General features: G+C 40.3%; 1 protein-coding gene across 5 annotated transcripts in view; it reads left to right on the forward strand.

The window, feature by feature from the left end:
• Nucleotides 1-26,728, forward strand: part of Ccdc91 (coiled-coil domain containing 91) — a 228,668-nt gene that overhangs the window by 166,787 nt on the left and 35,153 nt on the right. For all 5 annotated transcript variants that reach the window (XM_048366860.1, XM_048366845.1, XM_048366837.1 and 2 more), the window contains one exon: nt 2,591-2,767. In XM_048366860.1, the coding sequence (XP_048222817.1) occupies nt 2,591-2,767 (177 nt within the window). The remainder of the gene's footprint in view (nt 1-2,590; nt 2,768-26,728) is intronic.

A 26,728-nucleotide genomic window follows, 5' to 3' on the forward strand; every position in this document is an offset into this window, starting at 1 on the left:
ATGGTACAGTATGGTCAGTCTTATTCTTGGGCACTTTTATTTCAGGAGAAAATCAGGCGTTTTTCCTGATTTTCTAAACATAGGATATGACTTATTCAGTTTCTTGTTAAATTCCTGTTGTATAAGATTTTGGATTTTTATAGTGTGGATTAATTACTAATCTACTTAATGTAGATTGTGTGCTTTGGCATTAGTACTCAGCTCATTTTTCATAGGTGTCATCATAGGGCTGTGTGTGTCACAGGAAAGGGATTTTTAAAGCCAAGCTTAAAATAACTCATCTAAATAATGCATTCAGGAATAAAAGGTATACATATCAACAAATTTGCTTATCACATCAATGTTTGTGTTTGATTTAAAAATTTATCCAGTACTTATTCAGGAAAAACTATGTAGTAAACAAATATGTCTATATCACTGTGCTGAGATGTGATTTTGACTCAAAGAATTTGTAGTCAAAATATTCACATACTAGCAAGGGAGTAATTAAATTATTATGAATGTGTAAGTAATATGTCCACATAATAGAAAAAATTTAAGCAGCAAACTGCTTTTGAAACCCTTAAAAGTAGTTAGTATTCTGAACCAGCTTGAAATTGATTCCTTTTATAAGGAAGACAAATTGAAACTTCTTAGCAAGGATGTGCCATAATGGCAGTTGACATTAATTTTAGGGAAATTGAACTCACCTCATATTAGAAGCAAGGGAAAAATGAGTATAATGAAACAAAGTACACTGGATATTCAGACCAGATAGCATTTTGGTAGAAATAGACTCATGGTTGTAGCTTGAAAATGAAGGAAATAGACTTTAAAGTTGATGCAAGCTTAAATCTTATATGTTTGTTGTGAGTGTTATAGATAGACCAGGTTGTGAATTCCAAGAATATGGATTCAAGAATCAGGAACAAGTAGAAAGAGGCTCTAGTTCAAGCACCACTACCACCACCAAAAAGAAAGGAAGAAAAAGAGTTTGAAAGAGCAGGGTGTTGGTGGCTTACACCTGTAATCCTGTCTACTTGGAAGTCTGAGATCTGAGGATTGCAGTTAGAAGTTACCTCAGGCAGATAAATTCAAGAGACTCTTATCTCTGGCTAACTAGCAAAAACCTGTTAGTCTCAAGCTGTAGAACACTAGCCAAAATAAATAAGCAAGAGAAAATAATAATAATAAATAAGCAAGAACAAGAGGCCCTGAATTCTAGCCCAACAACAACAAAAAAGCAAAAAACAACATTCTTTCTTTGAAATTGTGTTTACAGAATTTAAAATATAAAAAGTTTGTTTCTTGCTTTTCAGTACTAAAAGATGTTCTGATGAAATTGGTGGCACTATGAACAAATGTGTTTTTTTCTTATGATATAAATAAAATATGTCAGCATTTGAATAAAATGTGCAAATGAGTAAATTTTACAAACAGATGATTAACATGTCAATAAATGATTCATTCAAACTGTAAGAAATAATTAAAATATACAGAAGGTCAAGATTCCTGCCTGTAAATCCTAGCTACTAAGGAGGCTCAGGTCTGAGGATTGCAGTTCAAAGATAGCTGAGGCTGAAAAGTTAGTGAGAGTCTTATCTTCAGTTTACCAACAAAAAACCTGAACTAGAAGCATGACCCCCAGTGGTAGAGTGACAGCCTTGAGCAGAAAAAGCTGAGTTGAAACCATAGTAATGGAAAAAAAAGAATTATAATAATATGAAAAATTTTGACATAATTTTATTTTCTTTATTGTAGTTAATCTTTTTAAGAACTACCCTTTGTCAAACTGGTAGAAAATCATGTCGGATATGTAAAGTGACTACTAATACTTTTTAGTGAGGTTGGATTTTTCACTTATATACTATATACTTTTCACTATATGCTTTAACCAAAACATAAGTCATTACAGATTTAATATAGAAGGCAGGTATAAAAAATCTAGCTATCTTATTAAGTCAGCTATGTATGTAAGAGTGCCTTCTCACTTTTTAAATTGTGGAAACCATAATTATTTTTATTAATGTATAATTTGTTAATATGTAATAGGTTTAATGTTATTAATTTTAAATAAATTAATGAATACTTTTAACTTGAATATAACTATTTTTACTAAAATATAACTATTTTAGTAATTATTAATGTTTATAACCATGTATAGTATACATGCATGCATATCATTTATATGGCATATATACATATATAAATTATATGTAGTATATATCATATATTACAAAATATATATTATACTATATACACAGCATACATATGTCATAAATATATACATGGTTTATATATACAAATCTATGTATAACAAACAAGGACTCCTTGTCATTGTCAGTAATTTTTAAGATTATAAAGGGATCCCAAGACCCTGTGGTTTGAAACCCACAACCTTAACCAAAGTTCAATTTATTTGAAGTATAGGAATGCCAGAGAAATAAGTAGGGATATTCATATTAAAAAAGAACATATTTTATGCAATTATTCAATATGTATACAAGCAGTAATATCAGAGCTAGACTTCCTAGCATCCCATTCTGTGTCTTTTAGCTTAACCACATTGTCCAGTCATTCAGCTATGTTTGCTTTATTCATTATTTTGAAGCTTGAGAAGGATGCAGTGAAGGATATAGTCATGAAAGCTGTAGAAGAAGAAAGAAAAAACTGGGAAAAAATCCATGCAGAAGAAAGAGAGTTATGGAAGACAGAACATGCAAGAGATCAGGAGAAAGTGTCTCAAGCAATTCAGACTGCACTTCAAGAGCAAAGGAAGATAAGCCAGGTGAGTGAAGGCTTTTTGAACAATGCTCTCCATGAGGTGAGGTATCTTTACTCTAGTATATCTTGAAACTGCCTCAGTTGACAAAACAATATTTTTTGTTTTTCCTATTTATCTTTCAAACTGACAGTGTTTAATATTTTACTGTCCTCTCATCTTTCTGATACTCAAAATTCAGTAACATCTTTGTATTTGAAAATGGCAGAATACACATTTACATTTAGTCATGTTATGTATACTAAATCTCTTGTTTTCCCTCTCCTCTCTCTCTCTTCTTCCTCTCTTCTCCTCTCCTTGTTCTCTCCCCTTCTCCCCTTTCCTCTTGTCCTCCTCCCCTCCTACTCTTTTTTATTTCTCCTCCTCTCTCCTGTCCTTGCGCCTTCCCTCCCTTTTCCCTTCCACTCTTCTTTCTTTTTCCTTCTGTTCTCTTTGTCCTTGTCTGTTTCCCTCCTTTGCTCCACCTCCTTTTCTCTCTCTGTCTCCCTCCATCCATCTCTCTTTACTACCATACATACACATACAGTAATAAAATGTTGATATATTTGCATAGAGAAATAGTGTGTATATGTGCCTTTCATTGGTAGCAATAGTTAATAAAGCCTCACAAATATTTACTTTGGTCCCATAAAAGGGTATACAGATCATGCAAATGCATTAAAAATATTTTTTGCAGTTATCCTTAAGTAGGTGTACAAAGGGGTTACAATTCAACCTGTCAGTTCATGAGTACAGTGCATCTTGACCATTGTTCCCCCATCTCTCCCAGCCCCACCTCCCCTCAGGTCACCTGGTTTGATTTCCACATATGTATAATATTATGACTATATTTGCCCACGCTTCCTCTCTCCCCTTGACTTCCTCTCCTTCCCCCAGTAATACATGTTTTGTCTTCCTGGTTACTTGTTTGAGGGAGTTATCTCTTGTCCGGACAGTTTAAAACTTCTTGTTTTCTACAGTTGAATTTTCAAGGCTCTATTTTTTTTGTATTTTAATATTTGCATAGGCAGAAATGCTTGAAGAAATCTTCCCTGGAGCAAATATAGAACAGAGAAGTTACCATTCAGGCCAGTACTGGTGGCTCATGCCTATAAACCTTAGCTAACTCAGGAGGCTGAGATCTGAGGATTGTGTTTCAAAGCCAGTCTTGGCAAGAAAGTCTGTGAGACTCTCCAGTTAACCACCAAAAAGCTGGAAGTGAACCTGTGGCTCAAGTGGTAAGGTGCCAGCCTGGAACAAAAGAAGCTTAAGTACAGTGCCCAGGCCTTGAGTTCGAGCCCTAGGACCAGCACACACACACACACACACACACACACACACACACACACACACACACACACACACAAAGATTTGACATTCATAAAAATCTCTGCCACATGGTGCTGGTACTAGATATGCTACCATTGTTCACTTGTTAAAATGTAGCTAAAAATTTTACATCCTTTCATCTTGAAACCCTAAGAGCCTACAATGTTTCTTGGCCATCAGGAGCTGAAGTCTCCTAAGTTATCTCCATACTAGTAACCATCTGATGAGATGAAGGCAACTTAGGAATTGCTAATACCATAACCTCTCTTTGAGATCATCTGATATCACCTGGGGCTTTCATGTTGTAATATTGCTGTCTCTGTTCTATAACTGAACTATTAAGGCAGAATTCCTGTTAAAATGTCTCTGCAAGAACTAGACTTCTTGTAGCTACAAGGAAATGTGTGTAATCTGTTCTGGAAAGTTTGCCCCCATATGTTTGGGGGTTTTGTTGATCCTAGTATTCCCGTGAGTGCTGGCGTGTCCCTCATGACCACACTGAAAGAATTGTTTTAGGGCCAGATAATGAAGCCACGATCATCAGATTGGCCATGATAAGACCTTTCACTTATATTTTTGAGGTCTGTATGATGCATCAGTATACACATATTACCTGTGAAACAATTATCACTGTACTATTAATATATCCTTCATCATCTTGCCTGTTGTTTATGTAAGATCTTTCCAAGTTGAGCCCCTTACAGCTCAAAGTCTATATCCTGTAGTTAGCACCTCTAGTCTTCCACATCCATCAGACTCATTGGGAGTCATTCTGAGAATTCTGTACATGGACTTTTTGTTTTTTTAAATTATACCATACCTGGGGCTTGAACTGGGGCCTGGGAGCACTGTCTCTGAGATTTTGTGCCTAAGGCTAGTGCTCTGCCTTGTGAGATACAGCTCTACTTCCCACTTTTTAATGGTTAATTGCAGATAAGAATCTCATAGATCTTTCTACTCAGGCTGGTTTTGAACCACAATCCTCAGATCTCAGCCTCCTAAGTAGCTAGGATTACAAGCATGAGCCAGACACCAGGACCCATCAAATATTTTTATATTCTATGCCAAAGTGAGATCTTGCAGTATTTTTCTCTATGCCTGGCTCATATGAAGCACTGAAGGTTTTTTATTCTGCTGCTGGGACTTGAACTCAGAGCCTGAGCTCTGTCTTTTAGCTCTTTTACTCAAGGTTGGAGCTCTGCCACTGGAGCCACAGCTCCACTTCTGGCTTAGTGGTGGTTAATTAGAGATGAGAGTCTCAGACTTTGTCTAGGCTAGGTTTGAACCTTGATCCTCATATCTCAGCCTCCTGTATAACTAGAATTACAGGTGTGAGCCAGGTTTGATGGCTAAGTAAGTCATGTGTGTAGTGCACATGTCATGTGTGTCACATTTTCTTCATCTGTCACTCATCATGTACACCTAATACTATCTTCATTCTTGGTGATTGTACACCTAAATATTGTGTAATAAGCTTTTGAAAAGTTTCTAAAGATCAGTACCAGTGACTCACACCTGTGATTCTAGTTACTCAGGAGGCTGAGATATGAGGATCCCATTCAAAGCCAGCCTGGGCTGGAAAGTCCATGTGACTCTTACCTCCATTTAACCAGCAAGAAGCCGGAAACGGAACTGTGGGTTAAGTGGAATGCTAGCCTTAAGTATAAATGCTTAGGGACATCTCCCAGGCCCAGCACACATGCACACAGTTTTCTGAAGAATCTGCACTGATTTCCATAGAGTCCATACCAATTTACATTCCTGTCAATAGTATATAAAAGTTTCCTGTTCTCTAGGCCCCAAAAATTCTCCCTTAAAAAAAAATATTTTGTAGTACTGGAGTTTGATGCACACTTACTAGGCAGTCTTAACCCTAACCCTAGCTCTATTTCTACTTATTTTCAGACAGTGCCTTTTGTCCTTTTACTGGTGGCCGTCCTTGGACCATGATCTTTCTTCCTAGACTTCCTGAGTAGCTGTGATTATAGGCACATGCTCCTATCCTAGGCTTATTTGTTGTGATGGGCTCTTGGTAACCTCATGCCCTGCTCTGTCTTCTTATTAGAGCCAGCCTAATAGATGTGAAGTGTACTTTGTGCTTTAGATTTACATTTTTTTTTGAAAGTTAGTGATATCAGCCCTCTATCTTATCTTGCCATCTATCTTCATTAGAGTTGCTTTCAAATGCATCTTGTTCTTTTGTTTGGGATATTATTTCCTGCTTGTTTTTATTCACTTTGGTATTTGTATTCATGTACTAGAAAAACCAGCTATCTCTCCTTTCCCAGCTCCCTGGGACTAGTCTTGTGTAGAAGAGCTTCGCTAATCAGCCTGAGCAGAGATTCTAACAGCCTCTGAACACCTGTGTGTTCATCCACTCTGCCATGTTTGTTTTTATTAACTATCCATTTGGAGTGTAGTTCTCTGGACAGAGGAGACAGAAGCCAATCATTAGGCAGCTCCTGGGAAACCTCTAGGACATGTGGTCTGCAGATTTTGATACCCTTCTCTGCCCTAAGCAGAGATGGGCCTCTAGCATCTGCCTACATGCTAATTTAACCTGCCATCTTTGGCCTGGCCACCCCTCAGACATCAAGAACATACCAACTCCAACCATTGTTCAAGACAGGTGAGACAAGCCAGTACTCAAGGCAGATCTCAGAAAGATTAGGAAGACATCAAATCCATATTTCTCCCCACAGAGGAGCAGAGAGCTGGGATTTTCTTTCAGTTATGTGGTCCTGTGTCAGGGTGGACACTATGGGAATAGTCAGATCCGCATGTCCAGGGTGTCAGAAATCAAGGAATTCTGGTTTTACTTCTTGTTATACCTGGTTTTGTGTTGTTGTTGTTGTTTTTTAATTATGCTTAAGGATGATCTTTGTACACTTAATTTCTTCAAAGCTTTTATAATGAAAGGATACAAAAATAATTTTTTGGCATCTATTGAGATGATCTTGTGGCTTTTGTGCTTGATACTGTATCCATTGACATGCGTTAAACCATCCTTGTATCCCTAAATAAAACCAACTTGATCATGGTATGCTATCTTTTCAGTGGGCTCTTAGATTTTGTTTGTAACTATTTTATTGAGAATTTTCATTATTATTGTTGTTGTTATTGGTCGTGGAGCTTAAAGTCAGGCCTGGGCACTATCCCTGAGCTTTATTGGCTCAAAGCTAGCACTCTTACCACTTTGAGCCACAGCACTACTTCCAGTTTTCTGGTGGTTAATTGGAGATAAGAGTCTCAAAGACTTTCCTGCCCAGGCTGTCTTTGAACTGTGATCCTCAGATATCAGCCTCGTGAGTAGCTAGGATTACAGGTGTAAGCCCCCGGTGTGCTGCCTACTGAGAATTTTTGTATCTACACTTATCAGTTCATTTATCTTTCTCTGTCTCTGTGTCTGTCTCTGTCTGTCTCTCTCTTTCACACACATACTATCTCTTGGTTCCTCTTCTCCCTCATGGTTTTGACATGTGAGTGATACTTCTTTCATAGAATGATTTCTGAATTTTTTGTTATACCCTGTGGAGCGTTGGTGTTCTTTTTCCTTCTTTCTTTTTACATTTTGATAGGTCTTAGCTACACAGAGGTTTTCATTGTGACCATGTGAGATATATTTCTGGTAGATGACATATTGGTAGACCCTGCTTTTTTTTTTTATTAAATTTTATTGACAAGGTGTTGTGCAAATGGGGTACAGTTACATAATAAGGTAGTGAATACATTTCTTGTCATATCTATTATACCCTCATTTTTCTTTCCCTTCCCTAGTTCAGGTAGGCATATATACAATATCCAGTGTACCAAAGTCTTATACAGTAACCACATAGGGTACGCCAAAGGAAATTCACCTAGAACATTAAATGTAACGTCAACAATAGAATCTCCTGTGTCCTTCTCTTTGAGTTTTTTTTTTGCTTATCCTCGTCTTATATGATCATGTACATAGCTGTTGAGCTATTGTGACCTACTGATAGGTCTATCATAGACCTTTTTATGTTTAGTAGTTGTTTGGTTTTAGATACATAATGTAAAGTCGCTGACCCAAACATGTGGAAATACTATTTGAAAAGAAGTTTGTTATTTTGAAGACCTGGTCTCTACTGTCCTCCCCCACCCTCCCAACAGTCATATATCAAGGAGACCATGCCCCTTTGTTCTCTGTGTTCTAGGCTTGTCTCACTCAACATTATTTGTTCAAGTTCTGACCATTTCCCTGCGAATACCAATATTTTATCATTTCTAATTGCTATGTAGTATTCCATTGTGTACAGGTACCACAGTTTTTGAATCCATTTATCTGTAGTGGGGCAGGGGCATCTGGGTTGTTTCCATATTTTGGCCATTGTGAATTGTTCAGCAATAAACATGAATGTGCAGATGTCTTTATGATATCCTGAGACCTGTTGTTCAGGATAGATGCCTATGTCTATGCTGAGCTTTTTGAGGAACCTCCATAAACTGTTATCCAAAGTGGTTGTACTAATTTGCACTCCCACCAACAATGGAGAAGGGTTCCTCTTTCCCCTCATCCCCTCCAGCATTTGTTGTTGGCTGAGTTCAGAGTATAGGCCATTCTAACTGGAGTAAGGTGGTATCTCAGGGTTGTTTTTATTTGCATTTCCTTTACTGCCAGGGATGTTGAACATTTCCTCATATGTTTCTTTGCCATTTTTATTTCTTCTCCTGTGAAGTCTCTCTTTAGCTCCCTTGCCCATTTAATAATTGGTTTACTGGGTTTGGAGGGGGTTAGTTTTTTGAGTTCTCTGCAGATGACAGATATTAGGCCTTTGTCTGTTGCTGTACTGGTGAAGATCCTTTCCCATATGGTTGGCTATCTTTCTAGTTTGGCGGCTATGTCTTTAGCTGTGCAGAAACTTTTTATTTTGAGCAGTCCCATTTGTCGAGTCTTTCCTCTATCTGTTGTGCCCCTGGGACTATGTTCAGGATGTTGCCTGTGCCTATAAGTTCTAGTGTTTCTCTTACTCTGTCCTTCAGTAGTTTCAAGGATTCAGGTCTGATGTTGAGGTCCTTAATCCATTTTGAGTTGATCTTGGTGCATGGTGATAGGCTAGGGTCCACTTTGAGTTTTCTACATGTGGCTTCCCAGTTTTCCCAGCACGAGTAGTTGTAGAGGCTATGTTTTTTCCATTGTATGTCTTTAGCTCCTTTGTTGAATATCAGCTGACTGTAAGAATGCAGCTTTATTTCTGGGTTGGACCCTGCTTTTTAATCTGTTCAGTCAATCTGTGTTTTGATTGGAGAGTGGAGACTATTTAGGGTTATTATTGGGTGGTATTTACTGTTTACTGTGGTTCTATTGTTTTTGTTGTTGTTTTATTTTATTTTGTACTAGTGGTATTTATTCTTTCGCTGTTTTCATTTTTGGGTCTTATTCATTTGTTAAGTTGAACATGTTTAGTACTCCTAGTTCTGGCGTGTTTACTAGCCCTCTTTTAGGTTTTATTCTTTCCCTGGATCTTGTGTTTGTGACTGTCTTTCTGTATTCCCTTAAGAATTCACTACAGTGTAGACCTGGTGGACGCATACTCCTTTAACTTATTCATATTCTGAAATGTCTCTATTGCCTTCCCTATCAATACTGCAAGATAGCTTTACTGGTTATATTACTCTCGGTTGGCAGTTTCTTTCTTTCTTAAAATGTATTTTTCCATGTTTTCCTAGCTTTTAGGGTTTATTCAGAGATGTAACGTGATTTTGTGTTTACCTTTGGATATAAGCTTGCAATTTTCTCTTGGAGCTTTTAGTTTCCTTCCTTTGTTCTCTAGTGTTAGCATTTTAATTGTTGTCTGGTGTAGTGAAGCTCTTCTCTGATCATGTCTAGTTGAGACTGGAGGGGCTCCCTGGATTTAAGGCTGAGAGAAGGTGAGGTTTGTCTTGTCTTCAGGCTGGAGGGGCTCCCTGGATTTAAGGCTGAGAGAAGGTGAGGTTTGTCTTGTCTTCAGCTTTCCTTCCCTAACCTCTGGAGGAGGGCTAGGTTGTCAGTGTTTGTCTTTGTTGCGTTTTTGTTTTCTGTGTTTGTGTGATGTCCTGAGACTATCTTCCTGATTCCTGATGCTGTCTCCCTTTTTCTCTTCAGAGTATAGTCTCTCGTGTTGTCTGACCTTCTTACTGAAGGAGTCAAAATGGTAGATGCTTCTAACCTTCCATCTTGCCTCCTTTTAAAATCTACTTTTAGAAGTTTTTGGTGTACAGCACTGAAGAAGATAGACAAGTCCCTTGGTCTTCTTGGAGCTTATATCAACTTCAAAAGGGGCTATAGTAAAGAATCTGATTCCATTTAGTGACTGAGCTGTGAAGATAAACCATCATGGCTGTGTTTTGCTGAGTAAGATTGTAGGAAAGAAGACTGAGTCATGAATTTTGCATATATGTCATTTGATTCTATATGTGACATTCTAAAAAAAGACAAAATGAAATGGGAGAAAACAAACCATCTTTGTCAGGGGGAGAGAAATGCTTGAGGGTGTTCTATTAGTTGATTGTGATGGTAGTTACATTTGACAGAACTTTTAGTGAATCTTATTATATGTGAATAGTTTCTAAATAAAGCTATCTTAATGAAACAAATGATGACCAGAATAAATTGTTGGGTACAAAGTGATTTCAGATGGTAACTTCTACATTATGATGAGGACAGAATCAGTTTCATTGAAATGAAATTTTGAACTGTATATATTAGATTTATGATACCTATTGGTGGTACTATAGAAAATGTTGAGAAATTTGGTCCTGGAGATCAGTCGAGCTGTCAAAGTTTTAAAGTAATTAGTCATAGATGAGAAATTAGGAAGTATCTCCTGGATAAGGCTTCCATGGGATAAATCTACCTAGAAATAAGGCAACCAGGTGCTGGTGACTCAACGCCTATGATCCTATTTACTTAGGAAGCTGAGATCTGAGCTTAACTATTCAAACCCAGCCTAGGCAGATAAATCTAAGAGACTTCTTATCTCCAGCTAACCAGCAAAGTGCTCGAAGTGGAGCCTATGGCTCAAGCAGTAGAGGGGCCAGCCTTGAGCAAAAAAAAAAAAACCTAAGGAAAGTGTGAGATTATAAGTTCAAGTCCATAGTACTGGCACAAAAAAGGAAGGAAGGAAGAAAAGGGGGAAGTTAGGAAGGAAGGAAATATAAAGAAAGAGAGAAAGGGAAGGAAGAAGTAGAGGGAAAGGAGGAGGTTGGAAAGGAAATAAGTTAGGAAGTTGGAAGGAGGGAAAGAAGGAAGGAAGGAGATCACTGCAGTTAATTGGATTCCACACTTAAGTTGTTGTCTTTCAGTTTAAATGATGGAAGTGGTGCTTGGTTTGTCAAGCTGTTTATCAAGCTGTTATACATGTTGGGTGAACAGTGCTCCATCCGTGCTTTCTAAGATGCTATGGTCTCCGACCAGTGGCAGGATCTGGCCTAATGCCAACCCTGTCCTCTAGATCTCTTGCCTGAGGAGCCATCTCCAGGGACCTAGAAACTGCCTTAGTACTAGGGGGAAATGACTTCTGCAAACCCAGAAGCCACTTTTAAGTGCAAACATTACTTCACTGTATGCAAAGGGTTGTATTCAAAGAAACCTGAAAATCAAGCATAATTAGCAGCAATTTACACCTTTATTTGGCCACTAAATCATAGAGACTGTGGCAGAGCAAATGCAATCATCATAAAGAAACTACAGTTACCCTGAGGAATAAAAGGGGGAAACAGCTCCTACATTACAATTTGTCTCTTGATTTCTTCTGTGCTAATACTGGCATTAGTCAAGGAAATAAATGTTCAGCTAGAACAGACAACACAATCTTTAGGGTTGTGATAGTTATTTCTCAGAACTTATTTGAGAGATGTTTTTGTTTGGTCTTGTTCATGAGTTAGACATATCACAGTGTTAATTGTAGGATATAATTTTTTTCCTGAAACATTAAGAGGCTTTTTGACTAACTTATTTATTTTCATATTAGATTAATTCTGGGTCCCTTGAAAATCCTTGCTAAAGAAAGGAATGCATATTTGTTACTGACACTAAAGTATGCAAAAAAGCAAGTAGTCATTAATTTTGCTGTTCTAGCAAAGTCCTGTAAAAAGATCCAGTCGTGAAGATAGTGAGACGATGTCTGGTGTTGGAAACTCTTCATAATAGCTTCTAACCACAGTCCCTGTAATTTGGGGTTATGTTTTCCCCCAAAGCTACAGACATTGCAATCAGTGGTTACATTTCTGTAATTTAGAATTGCCACCTGACCCTTCTTTGAAAAAAAGGAAACTGGGTTTTTATCTTGGCAAACCAGAAAGTTTCCCAATCCTGAAGTTTTTCTGTTGTGACTTGTTTTGATTCATTCACTTGAAAGCTTTTACTTATAGTACTTTGATAACCTTGTTTATCATAGACGAAATTATAGTGCTTTTTTTTTTTTTTTTTTTTGGTAAGCCTGGAGTTTGGCACTTGCTAGACTGGCACTCTACTACTTGAGTCACTCTCCCATTCCTTAATGACTTTTCTTTTCTTTTTTTTTTAGTTTAATTTTTTATTGTTATTATAAAGGTGATGTATAAGACGTCCCAGTTACATAACTCAGGTAATGAGAACATTTGGACAATGTCAGGTAATGAGTGCATTGGACAGTGTCTCTCTCCCAGTTTTTCTCTTTCATTCCACCCACAAATTATATAGTTCATTTTCAGTGTAGTGTATAGTGAGTACCACTGCTGCATTTGCTCACCCCTTTGTCCCTCTATTTCTCTTTATGGCATTTTTAATTGTTAAAAGTAAAATATCAGCCAGTGGCTCATGCCTATAATCCTAGCTACTCAGGTGGCTGAGATGCAAGGATCATGATTTAAAGCCAGCTCAGGCAAGAAAGTGTGTAAGAGACCCTTTATCTCAAATTTATCAGCAAAAAGTTAGAAGTGGAGGCATGGCTCAAGTGACTCAAATGGTAGAATGCCAGGCCTGAGTGAAAAAGCCAAGTAAGAATGAGAGGTCCTAGGTTCAAATCCTACTACTTACCTAAAAAAGAAGTGTGTGTGTGTGTGTGTGTGTGTGTGTTTTAGATACAAAACTTAAATGATTCTTTTCTTCTGTAGTACTAAGAATTGACTCAAGGCCTTGTGCATGCTAGGTAAGAACTCTGACACTTGAGGTACACTCTCAGTCATTTGTTGGCTTGTTGGTTGGTTGATTGATTGATTTAGATTCTTGTTAGCTTTTTCTGGGTTTACCACAAAGACTTGATCCTCTTGTGTTGACCTCCTGAGTATTGGGTATTATAGGCATACAACGTCATGCTTGGCTACTTAATGAAATACTTGGAGGTTGGTGAGGGAGAGCTGAAGATAATTATATTAAACTTGAGAAAGTGTTTAACAGTTCTGTCTATGTGCTGTTCTGTGACACATGGGTAGAGAGTACAGCGAGGGCATCCAGGCCATGGTAGTTTCCACTGTCACTGGGCACATGGATCACTATGTCCATCATAGCTACCAAACGAATCCAAAATCGACATTTGAAATGCACCAGAAAGTTTCTGCACACTCTATCAAAAATTTCAGATATTGGAGAGGAAAGATGGTGCCGTCACAATAGGGAGGCACCCCAACTCGCTCCAACCAAATAGTGAGCTGGGAACTCCAGCACCCAACACCCCATCAAGAATCCAGCAAACCCAACAACCAGAAGCAACAGAGAAACACAGGAAATGAAAAAGAACAAAAAAAGAAGAGCCTATAACCTGCATGGAGCCGGAAAATCTCCGGGGTACCCCACCCACCCGCTGACCCCGGCCTAAACAGGGCCAGGCTGGGAAAGGGGACCCGGCACCAGCAAACCAACAGCCGTAAAGCCACGCCAGGAATGCAGAGTCCAGACAGCAGGAGTTCCACGGACCCCAGACAGAGCGCAGACTGACCGAGACAGACAGCAGCGCAGGACCGAACGGCCAGGAACAGACAACAACAGCAGGGGAACCGGGCGGCACAGACGGAGAGAACCAGATGGATGGGGAGAGCCAGGACCACCACCACCAAACGACCGATCGCCACACCCCAGCACCCCAGCCCCGAAAAGCCCACAGCAGTGTGGGATACACACACAAGCCAGGACCAGTAAGTTCCCATTACCACCCTCCCCCCCAAGGGAGACCAGCTCTAGCAGAGACCCAAACCCTACAAAGAAGCTAGAGCTCCCTCTCTCCCCCTCCCTACCCCGAGGGAACAAAGGAGCCCCATATCTGGCGGCTCTAGGACCCTACAGCCTTTGGGAAGACATGGGAGCTAGCAGAGGCGGAGCAGCGCCCAACAAGGGGACCGGGAAACACCTTAGTCAGGCATCCCCCCAAAGCCCCAGTGGAGGAGCCTGAATCTGGCCACACCAGCCCCGCCCCCTCCTCAGCAGGGGCCTGGAGACTGGTAGGCATTGGAAGCCCCAACTGAGATGCCTGGTCCTCGTGGACCTTTTGAACAACAGTCACAGGCTTGCTGGTGTGCAATACCAGCCCAGCAGGGACACCTGGGCCCGATCACACGCCCCCCTCACAGTGGAGGCACAGAGAGTCTGTGGGCACCAACCCGCGCCCAGACACTTGAACCTGCTGGGGTCCACGCATACTGCCCCCCATAGCAGACTCACGAGAGGGTACAAGCACCCTCCAACAACTCGGGGCAGCACATCCCCAAAGGAAGCACTAGAGTGCACACGCACAACCCTCCCCTCCCCCCCCAGGGCCTGCGCGGGCCAGCGTGCTAGCCCTCCATCAGGAGGATCTCCTGCCCAACCCCCCCGTGGAAGCACACAAATGGGCAAACTACAACACCGGCTGTGATAGGCGCACTCCGCACAGGTGGGCAGGGCCCCCCAGCGGCAGCGCCCGCTCTGATAGGCACACTCTGCACAGGTGGTTGGGCCGCCCCTCAACAGCAACACCTGCTCCGACAGGAGCAATCCACACAGGTGGGCGAGCCGCCTTCAGTGGCAAATCTCAATCTGAGAGGTGAGCTCCTCTGACCATGTTACTGAGTGGGATAAAGAACCAAAGAAGAGAAAAGTCTTCACGCCACACTGAATCAGCAACCCGCAAACCCCCACCAGGGGCACGCTAGGGTCAGCACAACACAGCGGCAGGAAACTGTCCCGCAGAGAAAGACACAGAACCTACCCACCCCCAAGTGCAGTGAAGGTGACCACCTCAGCAACAACCGAGACGGTCACGCTAACCCATTGGGCAGTAAGGTTCAATAGCCAAACTCAAACCCAGAGCCAGAACACAAACAAGTCTCCACTCATGGACCAGCGGGAACCAGCACAAAGCCAACCCAAGGACGCCACCTACAGATCTCCAGATGCACAAATCACAAAGAAATATTACAAATTTCATAAAAGTGCAAGCCAACTCTCCAGCTGCAAAAAGCAGTACGACTGAAGAGGAAATGTAGAATAATAAAAAAAACTGATGCTATGATAGCAGAAATGATGGAAAGCCTCATGAATGAATTCAGAAAACAATTCCAGGAGTTTAGAATGGAAGTCTTGAAGGACCTTCAGGAAGTCAAGAAAGAAATGGAAACAAAAATGGATACAGTGCAAATCTCCATTAAAGAAGACCTTAACATCCTGAGAATCGAAATGCATGAAAAAATAGATTTAAAATACAACTCTTTAAAGGAACAAATTTCCATGACCAGAGCTGATATGGCATCCATAAATAGCTCCCTAACATCCATAGACTCCACGCTTGAAACCACATCACAAAGAATAGATCATATTGAAACCCAAATCTTGCTGTTGGACGATGATGCAGCCGATAAGGACCAGAAAATTACTACACTCCAAGAAAGGGTAAAGCTCCAGGGCAGACTAATCCAGCAGCTAGTGGACAAAGACAAGAGATATAATCTGCGCATAATTGGAATAGAAGAAGGAGCCAAATACCAGAGCAGAGGGCTTCAACATATTTTCAATAGAGTTATTGCAGAAAACTTCCCCAGTCTCACAAGGGACCTCACCCAGGTAACCGAAGCCTATAGGACGCCTGGCAGACACGAGCCTGGAAAATCCTCACCCAGGCACATAATAATCAAGACTTCAGATGTCAAGATTAAAGAGTAAATTTTGAATGCAGCCAAAGGAAAGAAAGAGATTTATTACAATGGGAAAAGGATCCGAATAACAGCAGACCTCTCCACACAAACCTACCACGCAAGAAGAGCATGGAAGAACACAATCCAAGTCTTACAGGCCAACAATTGCCAACTCAGAATTAGATATCCAGCAAAACTACAATTCACATTCGAGGGAAAAACCAGATCTTTCCATAGCAAAGAGGACCTAAAGGAGTATGTGAATAAAAGAACCAGCCTTACAGCGAATTCTAAGAGGGGAACCCCACCCAACAAATCGTACAGAACACACAGACATAAACAGAAAGAAACTACAATAGCCAGAGCCCAACAGAAAGAGCAGCTCATTAAAGGCAAGAAAAAAAAAGGAGAGGAAAAACAGCCTAACAGGAAAATGGAAGGGGAAAAACACTCTTATCCTTGATCTCTTTGAATATAAATGGTATAAACTCTCTGATAAAGAGGAGCAGACGGACAGAGTGGATCCGCAAACAAAAAGTTTCCATCTGTTGTCTTCAAGAGACCCATCATATAGCAAGGGATAAAAACAGGCTCCTAATGAAAGGATGGAGCAAAATCTTCCAAGCAAACGCACCTACCAAAACGGCAGGAGTAGCCATCCTGATCTCATACAAGCTGGACTTCTCATTAAAATCAACTCTAAAAGACAAAGAAGGACACTACATTTTAATACAAGGAAAAATCCAGAATCAAGACATCACAGTAAAAAATGTATACTCACCGAACAAAAGAGGCCCTACATATGTCAAGCAAATTCGCACAGAACTACAGAACAAGATAGACCCAAACACAATCGTAGTGAGTGACTTTAATACCTCAGTCTCTCCAAGAGACAGACACAACACCCAGAGGATTAGCAAGGGAGCTGAGGACTTAAGTAACACCATATCCCAAATGGATCTGATAGATCTGTATAGAGTCTTTCACCCTACAGAGACCCAATGCACCTTCTTCTCAGCAGCCCATGGATCATACTCCAAAATAGACCATGTCATAGCCCACACAAAGAACCTCAGCAAATACAGAAATATTGACGTCATCCCATGTATTATATCTGACCACAGTGGAATAAAGGTAACCCTCAATAACAAAGGATACCACAGAGGCTGTACATATTCTTGAAGGTTAAACCCCTCACTGTTATCTAACCCTTTGGCCACAGACCAAATTAAGGATGAAATTAACAAATTCATAAGCCACAACGAGAATGAAACTACATCACAAAGAAACCTATGGGATACAGCTAAGGCAGTACTGAGGGGCAAGATCATTGCCCTCAGCACTCACATTAAAAGAATAGAAGCAGAGCAAGTGAATAACCTCACAATGAAACTAAAACAACTGGAGAAACAAGAAATGATCGAATCTAAAATGACTAGGAGGAGAGAGATCACACGATTAAAGGAGAGATAAATCTGATTGAAAATAGAAAGACCATTCAACAAATAAATAAGACTAAAAGCTGGTTCTTTGAGAAAATAAATAAAATTGACAGACCCCTCACAAGACTTACAAAAAAAAAGAAGAGAAGAGACTCATATATGTAAAGTCAGGGACTCCACTGGAAAAATTACAACAAATACACACGATATTCAAACAATTATAAGGGACTATTTCTAGAACCTCTACTCACTAAAAAACAATAATTTTACAGAAATGGGTCAATTCTTAGAGAAGTATAAACTGCCCAAACTGAACCAAGAAGAAATAAACCAACTAAATAAACCAATAACTTACAGCAAAATACAGGGGTTAATCAACAGCCTCCCCCCAAAAAAAGCCCAGGCCCCGACAGATTCACCAACGAATTCTATAAAACCTTTAGTGAGGAGCTATTACCAATACTCCTCAAACTCTTCGGCGAAATAGAAACAGAGGGAGAAATCCCAAACTCATTCTATGAAGCTAATATGCTCAACCCCAAACCAGGGAAAGACGCAACAAAAAAAGAGAACTACAGAGCAATATCACTAGTGAACACAGATGCAAAGCTCCTCAATAAAATATTAGCTAACAGGACCCAGAAACTGATCAAGAAAATTATACATCATGACTAAGTAGTCTTTATCCCACAGACACAAGGATGGTTCAACAACAAATGCTGGAGGGGGTACCCTGTGGGGAAAGAGGAACCCTTCTCCATTGCTGGTGGGAGTGCAAATTAGTACAACCACTTTGGAGAACAGTATGGAGGTTTCTCAAAAAGCTCAATATAGACCTACCCTATGACCCAGCCATACCACTCCTAGGCATCTATCCTGAGCAACAGGTCCCAAGATATCAAAAACACATTTGTACTTCCATGTTTATTGCGGCACAATTGACAATAGCCAAAATATGGAAACAACCTAGATGCCCCTCCACAGATGAATGGATCCAAAAAATATGGTATCTATATACAATGGAATACTACATAGCGATTAGGAATGGTGAAATATTGTTATTCGCAGGGAAATCGTCAGAACTTGAACAAATAATGTTGAGCGAGACAAGCCTAGAACACAGAAAACAAAGGGGCATGATCTCCCTGATATATGACTGTTAAGAAAGCGTGACGGGGGCTGGGGATATAGCCTAGTGGCTAAGAGTGCCTGCCTCGGATACACGAGGCCCTAGGTTCGATTCCCCAGCACCACATATACAGAAAACGGCCAGAAGCGGCGCTGTGGCTCAAGTGGCAGAGTGCTAGCCTTGAGCGGGAAGAAGCCAAGGACCAGTGCTCAGGCCCTGAGTCCAAGGCCCACGACTGGCCAAAAAAAAAAAAAAAAAGAAAGCGTGACAGAGAGACAGTAGAGACCAGGTCTGTGAAACCAAAAACTGCTTGTCAAATGGTATTTCCCACATGATTGGGGCAGCAACCCAACAGTATGTAACTAAAACCAAACAACTACTCAACATATAAAGGTCAAAAATTGACCTCTCAGTGGAATACAATAGCCCAAAAGCTATGTATGTACATTCATATAAGACTACTGTCGGGGCTGGGGATATGGCCTAGTGGCAAGAGTGCTTGCCTCGTAGACATGAGTCCCTGTGTTCAATTCCCCAGCACCACATATACAGAAAATGGCCAGAAGGGGCGCTGTGGCTCAAGTGACAGAGTGCTAGCCTTGAGTAAGAAGAAGCCAGGGACAGTGCTCAGGCCCTGAGTCCAAGCCCCAGGACTGGCCAAAAAAAAAAGACTACTGTCGACATATTGTCTAATATCGACATTACATTTAAAGCCCTAGGCGAATTTTCTTGGGCTTGGCCACGTGGATACTGTATATGTTCTTGATACATTGTGTGTTGTATATATGTCTACCTGACCTAGGGAAGGGAACGAAAAACAGGGTGTAAGAAATCACAAGAAATGTACACACTGCCCTACTATATAACTGTACCCTTTTTGCACAACACCTTGTCAAAAAGTTTGTGTTCAATTAATAAATAAATTAAATAAAAAAATGGATCAAGGACCTGAACATCAGACCTGAATCCTTGAAACTACTGAAGGACAGAGTAGGAAAGATGCTAGAACTTATAGGCACAGGAAGGAACTTCCTGAATAGAGTCCCAGGGGCACAACAAACAGGGGAGAGACTCGACAAATGGGAGTACTACAAAATAAAAAGTTTCTGCACAGCTAAGGACATAGCCACCAAAACAGAAAGACAGCCAACCATATGGGAAAGGATCTTTACCAGCACAGCAACAGACAAAGGCCTAATATCTGTCATCTACAAAGAACTCAAAAAACTAACCCCCTCCAAGCCCAGTAAACCAATTAGGAAATGGGCAAAGGAGCTAAAGAGAGACTTCACAAGAGAAGAGATAAAAATGGCAAAGAAACATATGAGGAAATGTTCAACATCCCTGGCAGTAAAGGAAATGCAAATAAAAACAACCCTGAGATACCACCTCACTCCAGTTAGAATGGCTTATACTTTGAACTCAGGCAACAACAAATGTTGGAGGGGGTGTGGAGAAAGCGGAACCCTTCTCCGTTGTTGGTGGGAGTGCAAATTAGTACAACCACTTTGAGAACAGTATGGAGGTTCCTCAAAAAGCTCAACATAGTGGGGGTTGGGAATATGGCCTACTGGTAAAAGTGCTCGCCTCATATACATGAAGCCCTGGCTTCGATTCCTGAACACCACATATATAGAAAAAGCCAGAAGTGGTGCTGTTGCTCAAGTGACAGAGTGCTAGCCCTGAGCAAAAAGCAGCCAGGAACAGTGCTCAGGCCCTGAGTTCAAGTCCCAGGACTGGCAACTAAAACAAAACCAATCAAAAAGCTCAACATACGCAGCCATACCACTCCTAGGCATCTATCTTGAACAACAGGCTTCAAGATATCAAAAAGACATCTGCACTTCCATGTTTATCACTGCACAATTCACAATATCCAAAAAATGGAAACAACCCAGATGCCCCTCCACAGATGAATGGATCCAAAAAATATGCTACCTATACACAATGGAATACTACATAGCAATTAGGAATAGTGAAATATTGGTATTCTCAGGGAAATGGTCAGAACTTGAACAAATAATGTTGAGCGAGACAAGCCTAGAACACAGAAAACAAAGGGGCATGATCTCCTTGATATATGACTGTTAAGGTGTGGGGAGGGGGAGATAGTAGAGACCAGGTCTGTGAAACCAAAAACTTCTTCTCAAATGGTATTGTCCGCAGGTTTGGGTCAGCGACCCTACATTATGTAACTAAAACCAAACAATCACTCAACATATAAAGGTCAAAAATAGACCTCTCGGGCTGGGGATATAGCCTAGTGGCAAGAGTGCCTGCCTTGGATACACGAGGCCCTAGGTTCGATTCCCCAGCACCACATATACAGAAAACGGCCAGAAGCGGCGCTGTGGCTCAAGTGGCGGAGTGCTAGCCTTGAGCGGGAAGAAGCCAGGGACAGTGCTCAGGCCCGGAGTCCAAGGCCCAGGACTGGCCAAAAAAAAAAAAAAAAAAAATAGACCTCTCAGTGTATCACAATAGCTCAAAAGCTATGTATGTACGTTCATATAAGACAAGGATAAGCAAACCCTATTGCCAACATTACTTTTAAAGCCCTAGGCGTATTTCCTTTGGCATAGGCCATGTGGCTACTGTATATGTGTTTGGTACACTGTGTATTGTATATATGTCTATCTGACCTAGGGAAGGGAAAGAAAAACAGGGTGTAAGATATCACAAGAAATGCACACACTACCCTACTATGTAACTGTACCCCTTTTGCACAACACCTTGTCAAAAAAATTGTTTAATTAATAAATAAATTATAAAAAAAAAGAAGCAAAAAATTTCAGATATTGGAACATTCTAAATTTCAGATTTTGAGAGAGAGAGGGAGAAAGAGCGGGTAATGGCTGGTTATAAGTGAGCAGAACTTCCTCAGTTTTCTGTGATTCAGACAAAAACAGCCAAAGCACATTTACACAGGAAGGTTGAGAATGCAACTTCCAGTATGTTGTGTGGAACTCTGCCCATGAGCTATCCTGTCAGGTAGATGAGAGTGAATGCTCCTTGTTATCTACATAGTCCCCCCCTGCAGAAACCTGAGAATGTACTTTAAAAATAGAAGAAATAAAAATCTCACACAAAATGACCAGGATCCAAATCAGCATAGCTAGAGAGTAATCTCCTATTCCACCAATGGCCAAAGGAAAGAACAAAACACTGCAAACAGCACAACTTCCAGTGGGTGCACTCATTATTGTACAATGTTGACAGGACTAGAGCAGTCATCACAGATAGCACTGTTCTCAGAGCTGATGTCCAAAACCCATCTTCCTGATTTGTTAGTAGTACCCCACCATGTGAGGCCTAAGGAGAAAGCATCCACACAGATGAACTCTGTCCAAACAAACCAACACCAGCCAGTCATGGGTGGCTCATGCCTGTCATCCTAACTACTTAGGAGGCTGAGATCCAAGGATCCTGGTTCAAAGCCAGCCTTGGCAGGAAAAATCCATGAGACTCTTATCTCCTAATTAACCACCAGAAAACCAGAAGTGGATCTGCAGCTCAAGTGGTAGAGTGCTAGCTTTGAGCAAAAAAAAAGCTCAGGAACAGTGCCCAAGCTCTGAGTTCACACCCCAGGACCAGCACCAACCAACCAAACAAATTCCCACAAGAGAAGTAACAGAAGAACCCTTACTACAAATCCCCATTGGAAGATTAGTTAATACTTGACAGACATCCAATTTCCCAGGACAGATCATCAAGCAAAGGCTAGTTTGTAAAGAGACTGTCAAATCAAGACACTGGAGGCTCACACCTTTACTCCTTGCTACTCAAAAGGCTGAAATCTGAGGATCATGATTCAAAACTACCCAGCACAAATAAATCCATGAGACTGTTATTTCCAATTAACCAGCAAAAAGCCAGAAATGTATGGCTGAAAGTGGTAGCCAAACTTTAGAGAAAAACCCAAGTGAGACTGTCAGGCTGAGTTCAAGCTCCAGGACCAGCACAAAATAAATGAATGAATGAACAAACATAACAAAATAAAAAGCCAAAAAAATAGGGAATAAAGAAATATTGGAAGCCGCCACAGAGAAGGACCTGCTCATAAAGCAAACCCATTAAAATAAAAGTTTCTCATCAGAAACTCTAAAGGCCAGGAGCACATGGGATATTGTATTTCAAGACTCGGAAGAAGGGCTGGGGATATAGCCTAGTGGCAAGAGCGCTTGCCTCGTATACATGAAGCCCTGGGTTCGATTCCCCAGCACCACATATACAGAAAATGGCCAGAAGTGGCGTTGTGACTCAAGTGGCAGAGTGCTAGCCTTGAGCAAAAAAAAAGAAGCCAGGGACAGTGCTCAGGCCCTGAGTCCAAGCCCCAGGACTGGCAAAAAAAAAAAAAAAAAAAGACTCGGAAGAAAATTAGACTATTATATCCAGCAAAATCATCCTTCAGAGTTGCAGGACAAATAGAGAGCTTCCAAATAAAAAGACAACTAGTGGATTTTCTAACCACAAAGCCGTCATTGTAGAAGACACCTAAAGGAATGGTCCATGAAGAATAGGAACATAAATTTCCCTGAGTGCACAGGAAGAAGTAAATCCACTGGAAGAGCAGATAAGCAGGTAAGATTTAGAAAAGAATCAAACATGGTCAAAGCAATGAAAGAACAGGAACTAAGTCACACCTTCAGCTATGACTAAATAGAAGTGATTTTAATTCTCCAGTTGAAAGACAAGATTAATGGATTGAATTAAAGGACAATGTAAGCAACAGAGACGTACACAGACATACACAGAGTGAAAGGCTGGGAAAGCCTAGTCATCTATAAGCAAGTATAGTGCCTGTATTCTCTCTGGCAAGAAGACTTTGGGGCAGAACTAATTGAGAGATAGATAAGATCACAACTGGGAAAAGGGAACAGTTCATCAAATGTATGATTATGTGTGTGCATATATATGTGTGTGTGTATTTGTATATATGTGTGTGTACATATACAAGCATATATGTATGTGTATATACATATATACACATACATACCCACTGCTGGTTGTTTGTTGGCTTAGGCCAATGACTATTATCTATCTCCATATTCTAAGGACACAGGCATAAATGAATTAATATCCACAAGCCTGTTTTAAGACCCAAGCCTTGAGGTGCATAAATGTTCATATTCACATTAAGAAAATGAAATCTCTGGAACTGTTAGTAACTATCTTGGGATCATGTATTGGGTGATAGCATTCATGGTCAAGCCTGTGTCAGAGTCGAAACCTTGTCATGTACTACTGAAGAAACTGGACATTTAACTTAAGTTAAAAAATATGTGTTTGTGGGTGGGTGGGTGTGTATATATACATACACACAAAAAGCATTCTTCATATGTATTCATATGTATAAAGAACGTTCATCAGAGAATAGGTAGACATTCATCAAAGTAATATATATGTCTATGCTTATTTATATAAATCTGTACTTACATATAATTTTATATTTTATATGTATACATATATACATGTATGTGTATATAGAGAGAATTTATCTAAAGAGAACCAGGTGAAAGTATTCAGCTCAGTACATAATCTAATTCAAGACTAAAGGATATACTAGAAAATAAAATCTATATCATTCCTCTAAGGATCTCTTCTTTTTCTGTTCCTATATTGTTTTAGATACTTGGGAAGTTTCTACTCCATATATTTTTACCAAATCATTAATGTTCAAAAAACTCTATACTTGAGTTCCAGAAAGTTCTGGAGTGTAAAAAGTTCAGAGTGTAAAAACCTCTTAAATACATTTAAAATGATTGTGTTGCCATTTATAATTGGTTAAACCTACCCCTTTTCTAAAGATATACTGTATTGTCCTTAAGTAGCTACACAAAGGGATTTCAATTCAACCTGTCAGTTTATGAAACCAATGCATTTTGAAAGCTGACTCTCAAAATAGTTCTAAGAGCTGGGTACTGATGGCTCATACCTGTAATCCTAGCTACTTGGGAAGCTGAGATCCAAGGATCTTGGTTTGGAGCCAGACCAGGCAAGACAGTCCATGAGACTCTCATCTCCAATTAAGTGCCAGAAAACTAGTGGCTCAAAGTGGTAGGGCACTAACCTTGAGCAAAAAAGTTCAAGGACAGCCTCCAGGTTCTGTGTTCAAACCTCATAATCAGAAGAAACAAAAAATAGTTCTTAAAATGAAATGAAAATTTATGTTTTAATCTTGACCTTTAATTCACACCTAATTTTTTTAGCACTTTTTATATTTTGCTTAGCTCTGCTATCTCTTGTACATACATCTCTGTTTAACTGTGAGTACCACTGAAAAGTTTATAAGCTGTGCTTTTGTGATCAATGCACATGATGTAGCATAATGTGTTTTACAAACTGCCTCAAGGACTGGTATGCAAATCAAGGGCTAGAGGCCTTGCAGAGGCCTTGGCATAGTCCTGAGGTCAGTCCTCAGTACTGCAAAGGGAGAGAGCCAGGAAGAGAGCGAAGGGGGTGGGAAGAGGGAGGGAGGAAAGAAGGAGAGAGAGAGAGAGAGAGAGAGAGAGAAGAAAACAATATGATAAAAGCAAGATGGCCCTCGTGAAGATGCCATGGGATGACAATGACCACTCAGGGATAGGGAGGAGGACATTAGCTACTGGCAGGCAATATTGATTGCTCTTGATGACAGGTAAAGGACCAGCTTGTCATTGTAAGCTTATGTGCTATTCCTCTCCTTGCTGACATCTTTGTGACATTAGATTTGGAGAAAAGAGCTTCTGGCATACCTCATGTTGGGTCCATATAGAACAGGATACATTGTGCACTGCCAGCCTGAACAAAAGTTTTGAGTAAATTACTGTAGTTATGACAGAAGAAAACAAAACTTCTTTCTACTTTTATATATTTTCAGATGAATAGTAAATTATCATTCAGTTCATAAATGGAATAATTAGGTGTGTGTGTGTGTGTGTGTGTGTGTGTGTGTGTGTGTGTGTGGACTGGAGCTTGAACTCATGGACTGGGCACTGTCCCTGAGCTTTTGTGCTCAAGGCTAGCACTCTATCACTTGAGCCATAACTCCACTTCTGTTTTTATTCCTTGCTAATTGAAGATAAGAGGTTCATGGGGTTTCTGCCAAGACAAACTTCAAATCATGATCCTCAGATCTCATCCAGAGTAGATCGGATTGCAGGTATGAAAAGCCATCCAAAAACAAAAACAACAACCAAAAAAGAGGCAGCAAGAGAGCCATGAACTGAAAAACTTCGGGGGACTCTAACCTAGTGTGTTGTCAGTGTATGTGGTACTCTCAGGACACAAGAACGTAAGATAGGGCTTCTACCCATAAGTGCATTTTTTTTCCATTGGGGAGATAAATTCCCATATTCATGGCTTCAGCTAGTTTTCTATTACTATAACAAACACCTGTGTTTATAGTTTATAGAGAAAAGGTTTCTTTTGGTTTTCCTTTTGGGCATTTCAGTCATGATCTGGTTTACACATTACTTGTAGGCCACTAATGGGGAGAACAAGAGGACAGCACATATTGCCAAAGCTTGGGGAACAAAGCTGTTCTATTGGCCAGGAAGTGAAAGAGAGACAAGGAAGGGGCCAAGGTCCCACTGTTTCCCCCAAGAGTACACATACAATCAATGAGCAAGCCCTCCCCCCCCACACACACACTATGTGCCATCTATTCAATGCTCCACCATCTCTTGACAGTGCCACACCAGAGTGCAAAGCCTTTCTTATGTGAATCTTTGGGGTACCTTGAGTTCCAAGCTAAAGCAGCCATGAATTATATTTATGTATTCTGTGATCAGATACTGTGACTAGAAGCATAATTATGTTTATGATTTATAATAAAGTCTCATTTCAGTGGCTATCAATATGGTGGGTTATCAATCCAAATATTCAGATCTAAGTTATAGAGTGTTTTGAGAGTAATGAAATACAGGCTCTCCCAGGAGCACATTCATATAGGAGATTTAAATCCAAATACCTACTGAGGGTTTTGCAGGCCTCGAAACGTTTCTGAAAAGATTCTTGGTGTGCCTC

Source organism: Perognathus longimembris, chromosome 1, assembly GCF_023159225.1.
Source record: "Perognathus longimembris pacificus isolate PPM17 chromosome 1, ASM2315922v1, whole genome shotgun sequence".
Lineage (NCBI taxonomy): Eukaryota > Metazoa > Chordata > Mammalia > Rodentia > Heteromyidae > Perognathus > Perognathus longimembris.